This window comes from Palaemon carinicauda, chromosome 25 (assembly GCF_036898095.1).
Source record: "Palaemon carinicauda isolate YSFRI2023 chromosome 25, ASM3689809v2, whole genome shotgun sequence".
NCBI classification, from domain to species: Eukaryota; Metazoa; Arthropoda; class Malacostraca; order Decapoda; family Palaemonidae; genus Palaemon; species Palaemon carinicauda.
The window spans coordinates 101,736,945-101,749,444 of record NC_090749.1 but is presented as its reverse complement, the minus strand read 5'-3'; the positions used below and the strand labels follow the sequence as shown (position 1 = coordinate 101,749,444).

The following is a 12,500-nucleotide window of genomic DNA, read 5'->3' as shown; positions in this document are numbered from 1 at the left end:
CATCCATAAATAAGAAATGGCTCAACACTGCTTTCTCATGTTCCCACCTTGACATCCAGAGACAAATGTCACTTCTTTATATTGTTCAAACACAAAACACTTACAAGTTACAAGTTGGTCTCAACCCTTTTTCTGTCTGTGTGTGTAAAACACACCGCTGCAGTTAGAAAAACAAGTAGGAAGAGAGAACCCTTTTGTGCATGTAAGTTGGTCTCAAGCCTTTTTCTGTTTCTGTGTTTAAAACACACTGCAGTTAGGAAAACAAGCAGAAGGAGAGAGAACCCTTTTGTGCATGTGTGTGTGTGTGTGTGTAGGTGTCCTTACCTTCTTCCTCCTCTCCTGTCGAAGCCTCCCCGCAGAAGGTCGCCACCAACACCAACACCAGACTCAGAGAGTGGCGGAGCAAAAGTGTCATATTTTATCCGCCAGATCTTCTTCTTTAAAAAGACTCTTCAGACACCTTCTCCTTCAGAGATCACCTTTAGCAGATACTCTCTCTCTCTCTCTCTCTCTCTCTCTCTCTCTCTCTCTCTCTCTCTCTCTCTCTCTCTCTCTCTCTCCGTCCTGGTAGGTGTTTGGTCTGGCTGTAACTCTTCCTGTAAAAGAATGAATGAATAAATATGAATAAATGAATGAAAACTGTGTACACATATCAATACATATCTATGCATACATACATCTATATATAGTCACATGTATCCCATTAATATAGAAATAACTTGACCATAGGAATAATATACATCCCAAAGAGATATTTTACAATGCTTTTTTACCATACCAAGAATTCGAACCTATCTTTAATCTAAATTTCAGTCGAATGAGGTATAGGTTCGAATCCTGACTAGGGTAGGAGGACTTTAGTCTAATTCCTAGGGGCTTGGATAGTAAGGAGCTATTTGTGGCTTAATATAAGTTCATAGTGGAATGTGTTATAGATTAGAAAGACAATTTGTATATTATTATTATTATTGTTATTGTTATTATTATTATTATTATTACTAGCTAAGCTACAACCTTAGTTGGAAAATCTGGATGCTACAAGCCCAGAGGCTCCAACAGGGAAAATAGCCCAGTGAGGAAAAGAGAAAAGGAAAATAGAATATTTTAGAAGAGTAACAACATTCAAATAACCATCTCCTATATAAACTATAAAAAACTTTAACAAAACAAGAGGAAGAGAAATAAGATAGAATAGTGTGCCCGAGTGTTCCCTCAAGCAATAATATTTTCAGTTGAATTATTCTAAAATATTTAGAAATTTTTCATTCATTTTTTATATATGGTCATTCATGCAATTGTTAATTTCTTTCATTATTAATTTTAATTGTTTATTCATTATTTTATTTATTTGTTTATTATGAAATATCACAGAAAAACGAAAAAAAATTAAGAAATGGAAAATAGATTGAAACTGAATAAAACTATTTGACTTTGCAAAAATTAGTTCAGAAGGAAGACTTAGACATCAGTCCCGGATAAAATGGAACGGTTGAACGATAGGTAATTCCTCTAGACATTAAAGGAATTGTAAATGGATAGTTTAGGATTTTATTCATCAATTGGGAGATGATATAAAGAGGTTTGACTTCGAGGAGAAACAGTAGAAGATGGATTCCATAAATGTCTTCATATGAAGAGATGGGGAATCCATGGGGAATGGAGAAGGATGGGGATGTGTAGGGAGGAGATATAGTGGGGAGATAAGATGAACTAAAATGGGGAAATTAACACAATTGAAATTTATTGAAAATTTTAAAATAATGACCGAAAATTATAGGGATTTTAAGCTGTTTGGAGTCCCCACCTTACTCTATTCACTCTAGACTTTCTCCCCTTAGTCTCTCCACCCTTAAGACACTTGCCCTTATATTCCCCACCCTTAGACTCCCTGGAGACCTTAGATTGTTCACCCAGAGGCTCTCTGTCCTTAGATTCCTTGTTCTAAGGCCATCTCTCATTCTTGAGACATCCCAGGAGACTCATATCTGCTTCGACCAGACTCCGTCTTTGTAACTCTTGTTGTCGTTGTTCTTTTGTTTTGTCGTTTGTTTGTTTGTTTATGCAAGAGATGTTTGTTATATATCATAGTGTTCTTGTTATTGTTAATTTAAATCCTAAACAACAACAAAGCCGCCTCTGAAATAAACAACAACAAAAAGAGAGTTGTGAGATCCAGCCTCCAGAAATACTCGGAGGTCCACTTTTGGTTATCCTTATTTATTTCCTTATTTCCTTTCCTCACTGGGCTATTTTTTCCCTATTGGAGCCCTTGGGCTTATAGCATCTTGCTTTTCCAACTAGGGTTGTAGCTTGGCTAGTAATAATGATAATCATTAGCATAAGGGATGCGGTTGCATGGCCTGCATGACACAATCAGATGCTGGTAGCAATTAGCATGTTGAGTGGATTTGGAAATAACACTCAGGAAGGATACAGGATATCAATATTGGTAAAAAATATATTGAAATAAACTGCAAATGCCTGGCAACATTTATTCCAGTATTTATACCGTTTTAAGAACGTATATATTGACGTAAAGGATTAATATTACGGTCACCAACCTGTAAAAGATGATAACAAAGTGAGATGAAATTACGGTCGCCTGTATTTCACTGAAATACGGCTGAGAACGGTGTATTTTTTACGGATAACGCCTGTATTTTATTGAAATACGGCTGAGAACTGTATTTTTTACGGAGAACGCCTGTATTTTACTGAAATACGGATGAGAACAGTGTATTTATTATGGAGAACGCCTGTATTTCACTGAAATACGGCTGAGAACTGTGTATTTTTACGGAGAACGCCTGTATTTTACTGAAATACGGCTGAGAACTGTGTATTTTTTACGGAGAACGCCTGTATTTTACTGAAATACGGCTGAGAACTGTGTATTTTTTACGGAGAACGCCTGTATTTTACTGAAATACGGCTGAGAACTGTGTATTTTTTACGGAGAACGCCTGTATTTCACTGAAATACGGCTGAGAACAGTGTATTTTTTTTTACGGAGAACGCCTGTATTTCACTGAAATACGGCTGAGAACGGTGTATTTTTTACGGAGAACGCCTGTATTTCACTGAAATACGGCTGAGAACGGTGTATTTTTTTTACGGAGAACGCCTGTATTTCACTGAAATACAATTGAGAACGGTGTATTTTTTTTTACGGAGAACGCCTGCATTTCACTGAAATACAATTGAGAACGGTGTATTTTTTTTTACGGAGAACGCCTGCATTTCACTGAAATACAATTGAGAACGGTGTATTTTTTTTTACGGAGAACGCCTGCATTTCACTGAAATACGGCTGAGAACGGTGTATTTTTTTTTACGGAGAACGCCTGCATTTCACTGAAATACGGCTGAGAACGGTGTATTTTTTTTTACGGAGAACGCCTGCATTTCACTGAAATACGGCTGAGAACGGTGTATTTTCTTTTACGGAGAACGCCTGCATTTCACTGAAATACGGCTGAGAACGGTGTATTTTCTTTTACGGAGAACGCCTGCATTTCACTGAAATACGGCTGAGAACGGTGTATTTTCTTTTACGGAGAACGCCTGCATTTCACTGAAATACGGCTGAGAACGGTGTATTTTCTTTTACGGAGAACGCCTGCATTTCACTGAAATACGGCTGAGAACGGTGTATTTTCTTTTACGGAGAACGCCTGCATTTCACTGAAATACGGCTGAGAACGGTGTATTTTCTTTTACGGAGAACGCCTGCATTTCACTGAAATACGGCTGAGAACGGTGTATTTTCTTTTACGGAGAACGCCTGCATTTCACTGAAATACGGCTGAGAACGGTGTATTTTCTTTTACGGAGAACGCCTGCATTTCACTGAAATACGGCTGAGAACGGTGTATTTTCTTTTACGGAGAACGCCTGCATTTCACTGAAATACGGCTGAGAACGGTGTATTTTCTTTTACGGAGAACGCCTGCATTTCACTGAAATACGGCTGAGAACGGTGTATTTTCTTTTACGGAGAACGCCTGCATTTCACTGAAATACGGCTGAGAACGGTGTATTTTCTTTTACGGAGAACGCCTGCATTTCACTGAAATACGGCTGAGAACGGTGTATTTTCTTTTACGGAGAACGCCTGCATTTCACTGAAATACGGCTGAGAACGGTGTATTTTCTTTTACGGAGAACGCCTGCATTTCACTGAAATACGGCTGAGAACGGTGTATTTTCTTTTACGGAGAACGCCTGCATTTCACTGAAATACGGCTGAGAACGGTGTATTTTCTTTTACGGAGAACGCCTGCATTTCACTGAAATACGGCTGAGAACGGTGTATTTTCTTTTACGGAGAACGCCTGCATTTCACTGAAATACGGCTGAGAACGGTGTATTTTCTTTTACGGAGAACGCCTGCATTTCACTGAAATACGGCTGAGAACGGTGTATTTTCTTTTACGGAGAACGCCTGCATTTCACTGAAATACGGCTGAGAACGGTGTATTTTCTTTTACGGAGAACGCCTGCATTTCACTGAAATACGGCTGAGAACGGTGTATTTTCTTTTACGGAGAACGCCTGCATTTCACTGAAATACGGCTGAGAACGGTGTATTTTCTTTTACGGAGAACGCCTGCATTTCACTGAAATACGGCTGAGAACGGTGTATTTTCTTTTACGGAGAACGCCTGCATTTCACTGAAATACGGCTGAGAACGGTGTATTTTCTTTTACGGAGAACGCCTGCATTTCACTGAAATACGGCTGAGAACGGTGTATTTTCTTTTACGGAGAACGCCTGCATTTCACTGAAATACGGCTGAGAACTGTATTTATTACGGAGAACGCCTGTATTTCACTGAAATACGGCTGAGAACAGTGTATTTATTACGGAGAACGCCTGTATTTCACTGAAATACGGCTGAGAACAGTGTATTTATTACGGAGAACGCCTGAATTTTACTGAAATACGGCTGAGAACAATGTATTTTTTACGGAGAACGCCTGTATTTTACTGAAATACGGCTGAGAACGGTGTATTTTTTACGGAGAACGCCTGTATTTCACTAAAATACGGCTGAGAACAATGTATTTTTTTACGGAGAACGCCTGTATTTCACTGAAATACGGCTGAGAACAATGTATTTTTTTACGGAGAACGCCTGTATTTTACTGAAATACGGCTGAGAACGGTGTATTTTTTTACGGAGAACGCCTGTATTTTACTGAAATACGGCTGAGAACGGTGTATTTTTTTACGGAGAACGCCTGTATTTTACTGAAATACGGCTGAGAACGGTGTATTTTTTACGGAGAACGCCTGTATTTCACTGAAATACGGCTGAGAACAATGTATTTTTTTACGGAGAACGCCTGTATTTCACTGAAATACGGCTGAGAACAATGTATTTTTTTACGGAGAACGGCTGAGAACAATGTATTTTTTTACGGAGAACGCCTGTATTTTACTGAAATACGGCTGAGAACAATGTATTTTTTTACGGAGAACGCCTGTATTTTACTGAAATACGGCTGAGAACGGTGTATTTTTTACGGAGAACGCCTGTATTTCACTAAAATACGGCTGAGAACAATGTATTTTTTTACGGAGAACGCCTGTATTTTACTGAAATACGGCTGAGAACAATGTATTTTTTTACGGAGAACGCCTGTATTTTACTGAAATACGGCTGAGAACGGTGTATTGTTTATGGAGAACGCCTGTATTTCACTGAAATAAGGCTGAGAACAGTGTATTTTTTACGAAGAACGCCTGTATTTTACTGAAATACGGCTGAGAACTGTATTTTTTACGGAGAACTCCTGTATTTCACTGAAATACGGCTGAGAACGGTGTATTTATTACGGAGAACTCCTGTATTTCACTGAAATACGGCTGAGAACGGTGTATTTTTTTACTGAGAACGCCTGTATTTCACTGAAATACGGCTGAGAACGGTGTATTTTTTACGGAGAACGCCTGTATTTCACTGAAATACGGCTGAGAACAGTGTATTTTTTACGGAGAACGCCTGTATTTTGCTGAAATACGGCTGAGAACTGTATTTTTTACGGAGAACGCCTGTATTTCACTGAAATACGGCTGAGAACAGTGTATTTATTACGGAGAACGCCTGTATTTCACTGAAATACGGCTGAGAACAGTGTATTTTTTACGGAGAACGCCTGTATTTTACTGAAATACATCTGAGAACTGTATTTTTTACGGAGAATGCCTGTATTTCACTGAAATACGGCTGAGAACAGTGTATTTATTACGGAGAACGCCTGTATTTCACTGAAATACGGCTGAGAACAGTGTATTTTTTACGGAGAACGCCTGAATTTTACTGAAATACGGCTGAGAACTGTATTTTTTAACGGAGAACGCCTGTATTTTACTGAAATACGGCTGAGAACTGTGTATTTTTTTACGGAGAACGCCTGTATTTTACTGAAATACGGCTGAGAACTGTATTTTTTAACGGAGATCGCCTGTATTTTACTGAAATACGGCTGAGAACTGTATTTTTTACGGAGAACGCCTGTATTTTACTGAAATACGGCTGAGAACAGTGTATTTATTACGGAGAACGCCTGTATTTTACTGAAATACGGCTGAGAACAGTGTATTTTTTACGGAGAACGCCTGAATTTTACTGAAATACGGCTGAGAACGGTGTATTTTTTACGGAGAACGCCTGTATTTCACTAAAATACGGCTGAGAACGGTGTATTGTTTATGGAGAACGCCTGTATTTCACTGAAATACGGCTGAGAACAGTGTATTTTTTACGGAGAACGCCTGTATTTTACTGAAATACGACTGAGAACGGTGTATTTTTTACGGAGAACGCCTGTATTTCATTGAAATACGGCTGAGAACTGTGTATTTTTTACGGAGAACGCCTGTATTTTACTGAAATACGGCTGAGAACAGTGTATTTATTACGGAGAACGCCTGTATTTTGCTGAAATACGGCTGAGAACTGTATTTTTTACGGAGAACGCCTGTATTTCATTGAAATACGGCTGAGAACTGTATTTTTTACGGAGAACGCCTGTATTTCATTGAAATACGGCTGAGAACTGTGTATTTTTTACGGAGAACGCCTGTATTTTACTGAAATACGGCTGAGAACAGTGTATTTATTACGGAGAACGCCTGTATTTTGCTGAGATACGGCTGAGAACTGTATTTTTTACGGAGAACGCCTGTATTTTACTGAAATACGACTGAGAACGGTGTATTGTTTACGGAGAACGCCTGTATTTCACTGAAATACGGCTGAGAACGGTGTATTTTTTACGGAGAACGCCTGTATTTTACTGAAATACGGCTGAGAACTGTATTTTTTACGGAGAACGCCTGTATTTTACTGAAATACGGCTGAGAACTGTATTTTTCACGGAGAACGCCTGTATTTTACTGAAATACGGCTGAGAACAGTGTATTTATTACGGAGAACGCCTGTATTTTACTGAAATACGGCTGAGAACAGTGTATTTTTTACGGAGAACGCCTGTATTTTACTGAAATACGGCTGAGAACTGTATTTTTTACGGAGAACGCCTGTATTTTACTGAAATACGGCTGAGAACAGTGTATTTATTACGGAGAACGCCTGTATTTTGCTGAAATACGGCTGAGAACTGTATTTTTTACGGAGAACGCCTGTATTTTACTGAAATACGACTGAGAACGGTGTATTTTTTACGGAGAACGCCTGTATTTCATTGAAATACGGCTGAGAACTGTGTATTTTTTACGGAGAACGCCTGTATTTTACTGAAATACGGCTGAGAACAGTGTATTTATTACGGAGAACGCCTGTATTTTGCTGAAATACGGCTGAGAACTGTATTTTTTACGGAGAACGCCTGTATTTCATTGAAATACGGCTGAGAACTGTATTTTTTACGGAGAACGCCTGTATTTCATTGAAATACGGCTGAGAACTGTGTATTTTTTACGGAGAACGCCTGTATTTTACTGAAATACGGCTGAGAACAGTGTATTTATTACGGAGAACGCCTGTATTTTGCTGAGATACGGCTGAGAACTGTATTTTTTACGGAGAACGCCTGTATTTTACTGAAATACGACTGAGAACGGTGTATTGTTTACGGAGAACGCCTGTATTTCACTGAAATACGGCTGAGAACGGTGTATTTTTTACGGAGAACGCCTGTATTTACTGAAATACGGCTGAGAACTGTATTTTTTACGGAGAACGCCTGTATTTTACTGAAATACGGCTGAGAACTGTATTTTTCACGGAGAACGCCTGTATTTTACTGAAATACGGCTGAGAACAGTGTATTTATTACGGAGAACGCCTGTATTTTACTGAAATACGGCTGAGAACAGTGTATTTTTTACGGAGAACGCCTGTATTTTACTGAAATACGGCTGAGAACTGTATTTTTTACGGAGAACGCCTGTATTTCACTGAAATACGGCTGAGAACAGTGTATTTTTTACGGAGAACGCCTGTATTTCATTGAAATACGGCTGAGAACGGTGTATTTTTTACGGAGAACGCCTGTATTTCACTGAAATACGGCTGAGAACAGTGTATTTTTTACGGAGAACGCCTGTATTTCATTGAAATACGGCTGAGAACAGTGTATTTATTACGGAGAACGCCTGTATTTTACTGAAATACGGCTGAGAACGGTGTATTTTTTTACTGAGAACGCCTGTATTTTACTGAAATACGGCTGAGAACTGTGTATTTTTTTACGGAGAACCCCTGTATTTTACTGAAATACAGCTGAGAACTGTATTTTTTACGGAGAACGCCTGTATTTTACTGAAATACGGCTGAGAACAGTGTATTTTTTTACTGAGAACGCCTGTATTTTACTGTAATACGGCTGAGAACAGTGTATTTTTTTACTGAGAACGCCTGTATTTTACTGAAATACGGCTGAGAACGGTGTATTTTTTTACTGAGAACGCCTGTATTTTACTGAAATACGGCTGAGAACTGTATTTTTTACGGAGAACGCCTGTATTTTACTGAAATACGGCTGAGAACAGTGTATTTATTTACTGAGAACGCCTGTATTTTACTGAAATACGGCTGAGAACGGTGTATTTTTTTACTGAGAACGCCTGTATTTTACTGAGATACGGCTGAGAACTGTGTATTTTTTACGGAGAATTTCAGACTAAAATCACGGTTTTGTTTCTAACAGTGTATATATGTGTACCGTATGCATAATTATTTGTCACCAACACACGTGACATTTAAAACATGTGAATATCAACTACAAATTATATTTATCATCAACTTCAACATTGGGATTATATTTTTGGCTTGATTGATAATAGATAGGGTCCACTAGTTTGCTTCGAGTGCATGGCCTGCCAGAGGACTGACTGACAGGTGTTTTGGTCTCGCTTGATTTGACAGCACACGAGAGAGAGAGAGAGAGAGAGAGAGAGAGAGAGAGAGAGAGAGAGAGAGAGGAGAGAGAGAGAGAGAGCATACTGATCTTCGGTTAAATAAAACAATAGATTTTATATCGAAAGCAAAATTTTCTTAAACCATGTTCCTGTTTTCGTACGAAATATTATTTTTCCCATTTTTTGTGTTTCGTACAAAATTCTAATTTTATTTTTTTTGTGTTTCGTACAAAATTCTTATATTTTCCCATTTTTTGTATTTCGTACAAAATTCTTATTTTTTTCCCCCTTTTTAGTGTCTCGTACACAATAGCTGAAAGGCATCACAGAATAGCCGTCGGTTTTAAAAGTCCTTTAATTCCAGTGACAGCTTCCAACGCCTGTCTAGAGAGGACCAGGTGGGCTGCCCAAAAGGACACAGACAGCCTTTTATGATGGCCATTTCTCTCAGCCATTTGTCAGAGCCATTTCTCAGAGAGTCAGAGCCATTTCTTAAAGCCATTTCCTCAGAGCCATTGAGCAGCGCTGACATTTCCTGCTGTACTCTGGTCTGTCTTTACAGAATCGCTTGGCGGAGTCATTATAGCTCTCTCTCTCTCTCTCCTCTCATCTCTCTCCTCTCTCGTCTCTCTCTCTCTCTCTCTCTCTCCTCTCTCTCTCTCTCTCTCTCTCAATGCTGTTTTTTGAACGTGTATAAAAAATCCCATTGTCAACCATTTTTTTTCTATACACAAAGACACTTTGTTGAAACATATTTTTATAGATATATTTTCTCTTTTGTAAATAAAATCTATTTTTCTTCACACGAACAATAGAGACTTAATATTTTGACCTTTGACAATGCTCAAAACATCAGATATATTTATATATGTTTTTGTTATCAAAAGAAAGATATTTTATCTAAATTCAGAATGCAGCGTTGCCACGTTTCCAGTCCACCAGTCAAGTCTTTGAAACTATCTAGATTGGTATATAAGAAAATGTAAGAAAAAGAAATGGACATGGACAGGGACATGTAATGAGAATGGGAGACTATAGATGGACATTAAGAATAAGAGAATGGGTCCTTCGAGACTGCAAACGAAGCGGGGGAAGTGATGAGTAGACGCGATGGATTGACGAGCTAAGAAAGTTAGCGGTTGTGGACATGCACATTCACACATATATAAGCTTTTATATCTTGTTGTTTGATTTATACAATCCTCATGTTTCAAGTCAGAGATCTAGTCTTCGAAACCTAGAGATAGACTGGCAGGAGAGAGAGAGAGAGAGAGAGAGAGAGAGAGAGAGAGAGAGAGAGAGAGAATTTTTAATAATTGCCAGGTTCTCACAGCAGAACAAAGACGACACTCCCTTGAGTCTCCAACATCAAAATGTCAAACTCGTCCCAAACGTGTCTTAATTCTCTTCAATTCAATAAGACTTCTGGTCCATTTGCACGAACCACAAGAGAAGAAGAGAAGAAGAAGAAGAAGAAGAAGAAGAAGATGAAGAAGAAGAGGGTGATTGAACCCAGCCATGAATGTCACACTTGAGATGATTAATCGAGATGAGAAAAGATGCTTGCTTGAAATAAGGGAGATTCATTGATGTGATTAGAAACTTACGCCAACTGAACTGTACCAGCAAAAGGAACATTATGATTTCTGCTATTCTTATATTAATTATTATCATCTAAAGTGGCACTCGACCCCCTTTGAAATGATTGATAAAACATTGGGAGATGAAATAACAAGATAGATTCGACAAATGACTTGTTATTCTTGGCAGTCAGGGATTCATTATTCATATTTTGACTGGGTGGGACTGTAGGGTAATGGAGTTAGTGTTTGTCTTTGAAGGGCTTTCATTACTGCTGAATTTTTGACAGATTCAAAGGCTTTCTCGTAGTCTGCTTTCATTACTGCTTAAATTTTGACAGATTCAAAGGATTAGCCATAAGCCTGGCTGACACTTGCACGAATTTGTGGCACGCATTGTCACGACTCGAGTCGTGAACTGGCGTGAACTCGTCGTGAACTGGCGGGAAGTGTTCGTAAACCCGTCGTGACGAGAATTTTGAAATGTTCAAAATTTTGGTCACGACAAAATTTCCTGACCGGGTCGTGAACTATGCGCGAACTGTTCGTGAACTCGTCGGGACGATGAGGGAAGTGCGCAAACTATGCGTGAACTCGTTGTGCCAGTTCGTGTCATTGTGGATAGGTCAGCTGTGATTCTGAGGCATTTTTTTTTTATCCTTCAATTCGTGCCACAAAATGTCACGACTTGCCACGACAAATTCGTGGCAAAAAGTCGTGCAAGTGTCAGGGTACCTGTAGTTTATAAAGAATCATATGGGTCAGGGGACACTTTCATTGCGTTGGGGGACTATTTGTATATTCAGGAGACTATTCAAATTCATAATAGAACATTCCAACGTGTCTGGAGACTATTTAACGTGTTGATAGACTATTTAGGATATCAAACGACTATTTACTTCAAGGGAAGACTATCTAAGGCATCAGTAGACTATTTCTTCATACACAGGAGGACTATTTTAAATGTTATGGCAACTTCAGGCTATTTAAAGACATCAGATGACTATCTAAATTATTTACAGACTCAGAAGACTATTAAATGACTATTTGGAACATCCAGCGACTATCTAATACATGTGAAGTCTATCTAAGACATCAAAAGACTATTTAATGCGTCACAAGAGTATTTTTTCACTCACGGGAGGACTATTTAAATCTTATGTCATCTAGAGACTATTTACTGTACTGGGAGACTATTTAAGACATTGGAAGACTATTCAGTCTTTTAAATGACTAAAATATCTCCTTAGGTCCAAATTCCAAGACGAGCTCAATGCTTGATAGATCTCATTGGAAATAAGAACTCGCTGTCCCTCTGAATCAAAGATGAATCTACCTACTGATTCATCTTCATCTATCGCCTTGTTTCCCTGGTCCTTCCTTGGGTGGGGGAAGGTTTGGGTGTTGGTCATAAGATGTGAATTTAATCTGTCTTTAGAATGACCTTACGTGACATTTGTTATCTTGGGTGACCTTACGTGATTCGTTCTCCATTCTGGAAAGTCGAGAGATTATGTGCGACTTCAGAA

The 12,500-nt window shown here is 38.7% G+C and overlaps 2 protein-coding genes across 2 annotated transcripts in view; one reads left to right on the top strand and one right to left on the bottom strand.

Moving 5' to 3' along the window:
- Positions 1-12,500, top strand: part of MED22 (Mediator complex subunit 22) — a 69,373-nt gene that overhangs the window by 4,896 nt on the left and 51,977 nt on the right. The window lies entirely within an intron of this gene.
- LOC137618749 (opioid-binding protein/cell adhesion molecule homolog) overlaps positions 1-12,500 on the bottom strand; it is a 34,113-nt gene that overhangs the window by 9,442 nt on the left and 12,171 nt on the right. Inside the window, exon 2 of the mRNA XM_068348927.1 lies at positions 325-596. Coding sequence (XP_068205028.1) covers positions 325-415 — 91 coding nt within the window. The 5' untranslated portion in view covers positions 416-596. The remainder of the gene's footprint in view (positions 1-324; positions 597-12,500) is intronic.